The sequence below is a fragment of the Suncus etruscus genome, chromosome 4 (assembly GCF_024139225.1).
Source record: "Suncus etruscus isolate mSunEtr1 chromosome 4, mSunEtr1.pri.cur, whole genome shotgun sequence".
NCBI classification, from domain to species: Eukaryota; Metazoa; Chordata; class Mammalia; order Eulipotyphla; family Soricidae; genus Suncus; species Suncus etruscus.
In genome coordinates, this window is record NC_064851.1 from 45631830 (window position 1) to 45637829 (window position 6000).

General features: G+C 40.5%; 1 protein-coding gene across 1 annotated transcript in view; it reads right to left on the reverse strand.

The window, feature by feature from the left end:
- The window catches only part of DIPK1A (divergent protein kinase domain 1A), a 34507-nt gene extending 31115 nt beyond the window's left edge, over positions 1–3392 (reverse strand). The window contains exon 1 of the mRNA XM_049772251.1: positions 3264–3392. Coding sequence (XP_049628208.1) covers positions 3264–3377 — 114 coding nt within the window. The 5' untranslated portion in view covers positions 3378–3392. The remainder of the gene's footprint in view (positions 1–3263) is intronic.
- Positions 3393–6000: the final 2608 nt, after the last annotated feature.

Genomic DNA, 6000 nt, shown 5'->3' on the forward strand with positions numbered 1-6000 from the left:
CCCCTGTGCCTGCCAGGGGCAATTTTCTGAGCATGGAGCCAGGAGTAACCCCTGAGCGCTGCTGGGTGTGACCCAAAAACCAAAAACCAAACAAACAAATAAAATAAAATAAAAGTTAGCTTCATTAAACTATAATTTCCTTTAAATTTTCTGATATAGGGTAGCAGAAAGAATATGAGCTTTATAACAAAACAGTGAGAATTAAACCCTGTCTTTACTATCATGGGCATATTTTTCTTTTTTGGGGGGCATATTTTTCTTTCTTAGTGATACTTTTTGTTTTTTTCATTATGGGTGGGGGAACTATACCTGGTGGTACTCAAGATCAAGTCTGGGTGCCTTGGATCAAACATGGGTCAGCTGCATGCCTGCTGCACTCTCTCTGGTCTCTAGTGCTATTTTCTTTCTTTTCTTTTCTTTTCTTTTTTTTTTTTTTGTTTTTGGGCCACACCCAGTAACGCTCAGGGGTTACTCCTGGCTATGTGCTCAGAAGTTTCTCCTGGCTTGGGGGACCATATGGGACACCGGGGGACCGAACCGCGGTCTGTCCAAGGCTAGTGCAGGCAAGGCAGGCACCTTACCTTTAGCGCCACCGCCCGGCCCCTCTTTACTTTTCTTTTCTTTTTTTTTTTTTTTTTTTTTTTTTTTTTTGTGGTTTTTGGGTCACACCCGGCAGTGCTCAGGGGTTATTCCTGGCTCCAGGCTCAGAAATTGCTCCTGGCAGGCACGGGAGGACCATATATGGGACGCTGGGATTCGAACCGATGACCTCCTGCATGAGAGGCAAACGCCTTACCTCCATGCTATCTCTCCGGCCCCTCTTTTTTTTTTTTTTTTTTTTTTTTGGTTTTTTGGTGTTTTGGGTCACACCTGGCTGCGCTCAGCTCAGGGGTTACTCCTGGCTCTGAGCTCAGAAATCACCCCTTTAAGCAAATGCCTTACCTTTGTGTTATCGCTTTGGCCCCTCTAGTGCTATTTTCTCATGTGTGAAGTAGGTTTATGAACTTTAAAAATACTACTTTAGAGGTAGGGTGTTTGCCTTGCACATGGCAACCTTGGACAGACTCTGGTTCGATTCCTGGCATCCCATAATGTCCCCTGAGCCTGCTAGGAGTGATTTCTGAGCACAGAGCCAAGAGTAACCCCTGAGAGCTGCTGGGTGTGACCCCAAAACAAACAAAACAAAACAAAACAAAAAACAACTAAAAAACAAACTACTTTAGAGGCTGGAGAAACAGCACAATGAGTAGGGTGCTTGCATTACATGTGATTGGTATGTTTGGTATTTCATAAGAATAGCAGATGGGGGCCCGAGAGATAGCACAGCGGCGTTTGCCTTGCAAGCAGCCGATCCAGGACCAAAGGTGGTTGGTTCGAATCCCGGTGTCCCATATGGTCCCCCGTGCCTGCCAGGAGCTATTTCTGAGCAGACAGCCAGGAGTAACCCCGAGCACCGCCGGGTGTGGCCCAAAAACCAAAAAAAAAAAAAAAAAAGAATAGCAGATGGGAAGAACATATAAAGGTCAAAGATAGTGTATACAACCCTCCGGTTCGATCACTGGCTCCACACTATCCAAGGTTACTCCTTAGTATAGAGCCATGAGTAACCCTTCAGCACATCTGGATGAGATCCAGTCTCCATTCCGTCACATACACACAGACACAAATATTATGTTTGAGCCCTAATAAGGATTCTTTACTAATTCAACTTTTGTGTCTTATATATGGTAGTGATGGATTTTAAACCAGGACTCTCATAAACAAAGTCTGTGTTCCAGCTCTTTGAGCCACTTCCATGGCCTATTTTTTATTTTCTTAGAACTCTTGAGAAGTTCTGAGAGTCCCCATCTTATGTTCCTATAACACCCGTTATTGTAATGTTTATCTCATGGTACTGCAATTATTCATGACTTTTCTTTTCATTGTAGATTCATATGTTCAAGATGTCTTATTCCCTGTGACAACTCCCTCCCAGTATTAATGCCTGGGGAGACCCACTTAATAACTGTAAGACTGTTGTAATCATTGGGACTCACAATGAGTATAAAAAATATAATTCTGAGAGAAAATATTTTTTTTTTTTTTTTTTTGGTTTTTGGGTCACACCTGGCAGTGCTCAGGGGTTATTCCTGGCTCCAGGCTCAGAAATTGCTCCTGGCAGGCACAGGGGACCATATGGGGCGCCGGGATTCGAACCGATGACCTCCTGCATGAAAGGCAAACGCCTTACCTCCATGCTATCTCTCCGGCCCCAGAAAATATTTTAATACAATTTATACTATGATATTAACAACATAGAGCTAAGGTTACTTATTCTCAAACACTTAAGATATACATGCTATGGAGTTCAATTACTACTCAAAATCTTAGACTGATACAGTGATTTTTCTTGAGATATCTCCAAGCATTAGACTAGAAATTAAATAACAAATATACTTACATGATTTTAGTTTTCTCACTCAGTAAATGATTGCACTTATTCCAAGGATATGTTCTAGACAGAATGTCTATATAAAGAACACTTTTTTTTTTTTTTTGGTTTTTGGGCCACACCCAGCGGTGCTCAGGGGTTACTCCTGGCTGTCTGCTCAGAAATAGCTCCTGGCAGGCACGGGGGACCATATGGGACACCGGGATTCGAACCAACCACCTTTGGTCCTGGATCGGCTGCTTGCAAGGCAAACGCCGCTGTGCTATCTCTCCGGGCCCTATAAAGAACACTTTTATATTTAGAGATACTCAATAGTACATTTGCTTAAAGTAAATACGTTAACAAATTTCTCTATTTTTTGACAGTAAGAATGCTCTCATACTAATCTGTATTATATGATTTCATTTCTGAATATTGGATTTTTCAGAGTATGAACACTTTTATTAACTTTGTTTTATCGAAATACTAAAAGATCTTGGGCTAGAGAGATAGCACAGTGGAAGGGCATTTGCTTTGTAGGCAATTAATCCAGGATGGACAATGGTTCGAATCCCGGCATCCCATATGATCCCCCGTGCCTGCTAGGAGCAATTTCTGAGCACAGAGCCAGGAGTAACCTCTGAGTGCCACCGGGTGTGACCCAAATACCAAAACAAAAACAAAAACAAAAAACAAAAAAAAAGAACCTAAAAAATCCAGCACAACTCTAAGGTCAAATAACTTTTACTTTTCAAAGGTAATTATTAGTAATAGGAAGTAAATATTATATAGTATTATGATACCTATTAATACAGGTTTTTTTCCTATAAACTAGAAAGTATAAGATACTTACTATTATTTTCTTACAGTCCTTTCCTCTGCACAGTTCTGTATAGGTAGAATATTGCACATATATAATCCAGCTTCCAACAAAAACCACCAACCAGGAAAAAAAGAGATATTTCATCCGCACATAAGAGAAGCGAGTCTGTGAGTAGAAGAACACATAACAATAATTCATTCAGCTCTAAGTCAGCATTCACAGTCCTAGAACATGATTTCCCTTCTTGGAAGAACTCAATATATATTCTAGGCTTTCATATGGCAATTCTCCTAGAACAAAGTGCACTTTGACTGAGTCCGAACAGCACTGGCTTTAGAAGAGGAGAGGAAGCGCTTTGGTCCTGCCAAGGAAAGGGAACAAAATACCCTTTAAAATGTATAAATTTTCAAAACCCACCCGCATGGACAGGAGCACGTGCACCAAGCTGCCCAGAGTCCCCTAATGATCAGGTAGAGAGATAAACTCTCCGTTTCCTGTGAGCTTACAGAAGACGGTTTGAGAGAATAATCTGAAGGCTCTTTATGGATAATTGTGACAAATAATTTGGTTAGAAGGTCTCCAAGTGAGACATAGCCAGAATAATTATTAAACTTCACCTTGATTCTTATTTCAAAGCTTTATGCTCCTCCGATTCACCTAACCAAATACTTCACTTAATACTCTGGAAACTTGAAGAAATGTTACAATTATTAAAGGAAAAATGATTGGAAAAGGGTTGAGATAAAGAATAAATTATTCCTTGCATGTCCGCTTGTAAAGCCACACAATAGGCTCCTCTCTGCATTGTTAGTGGGCACCGTGCTCTGGTATCTAATTGCAATGTGGGCTACTTGGTTGTTTCTTTTTTTCATCAACCACATAATCAGGAGGTTTAATCTTCAAAAGTGCCTGGAGATCAAGATAATTTAACATTTATTTTATGAGCCTGGAACTCCCATGGCTTTATAAACAGTAGAATTCAGGACGGCAGCAAGAACTAAGCAAAATAAATGAAAACTATATGAAACAAACAATGAAAAGCTGGTTTTGCTTTTACAGTCACAAGCCAGTTTCTCACACTGGGCAACAGTAGGATACTGTGAGCACTGGGAGCATGCAAAGAAAGCATAAAGAGATGAAAGAGGCGGCATGCACCTGTCGAAGACTTTGTGAGCCAAGGGAAAAGAAACTCAGAAAACACTGTATTCCGCTGGCTCTTCCTGCAGTTGAGGTATCTGCCTATGACTTAACAAAGGGTGAATCACAGCACCAAGTAATCTGAGGACATTGAATTCACAGTTACATGATAAAATTCGGAAAGAATTCCAAGTGAAATCACATAACAGACACTGGAGCGTATACCACGGGGGTTTGGTTGTTTGAAAGACATTTAAGATTGCTTGTTCTTAATAAGAGATCTGTTCATCAGAAAGAAATTGATATTTCTACGAAATTGATATACTACGATGGGGCTTAAATGACACAAATTCTATAGAACACAAGTACATTGATTAGGCACTTAGAAAACACTCAACAAATGTTAGCTAAGTCAATCTTCAAAAAAACACTCAGCAAAAAAGCCAATAGTGTTGTCATTATGATCTGGTCATTCCGGTCTCCCTGGACTTGCCAAAAAGAAAACTGAATCTGAATCTGATCAAGCCAACTACCCTTTTACAGGAAATACAAGAGACAGCAAACATAAGCAACACTTTTAGGATATAATCACTAAACTCCAGACTGTAGGAAATGCTGCCAGCCTGTAAGAAAAAAAATCCTGTGTCTTTAATAAGAAGAGAGATAATACAGTAGTGCTGGGCTTGCCTTGTACATGCTGACCAGGGTTCAATTCCCTGGGACTCCATATAGTTCCCTGAGCCTATCAAGAATGATTCCCAAATGCAGATGTGTGTGGCCCAACTACCTCAAATAAATAAGGAGAAAATAAAAAATATAATACAATCTAAAGATTAGAATAGTTAAATATTTACTAAGTCTTTTTTTTGGGGGGGGGGTTGGGTCACACCCAGCAGCTCTCAGGGTTCCTCCTGGCTATATGCTCAGAAATCGCTCCTGGCAGGCTCAAAGGATCATATGGGATGCCGGGATTCGAACCACCATCCTTCTGCAAGGCAAATGCCCTACCGCCATGCTATCTCTCCGACCCCAATACTTCTTAATAATATAAATATATATCATAACAATCTGCACATCTTTTTTGAATCATTCAAATGAATACAAAGGTAGGAGACAATTAAAGACAATCTGAAGGACAGGATACCTAGTATAGTAAGAAATTATTCTAAATTTTCCATTTTCCATTTTCATTATAATGTTTAAAGAAGAGTCCTAATCTCTTAGATATTAAAATGTTTATAAATAAAGTGATATATCTAGCATTTACAAGATAATAAAGCAAAATAAAAGTATGTGGAGTTTAGCTGAAACAAGACTGGACTGAAGAGACAATAAGATGCTTGCTAGCATGCAATTAACCCCGTTGGAGCATGACATTACATATGGTCCCCAACCACCACCAAGGGTAACTCCTTAGCACAGAGCCAGAGCAGCCCTTGAGCATAACTGAGTATGGCCGCAAACCCCCAAACAAGCAAGACTGACCAAGAATGAATAATTATTCAAGCTGTGGGGCTGGAGAGATAGCACAGCGGTAGGGCGTTTGCCTTGCACGAAGCCAACCAGGGGAGATCGTGGATGGAATCCTGGCATCCAATATGGTCCCCTGTGCCTGCAAGAGCAATTTCTG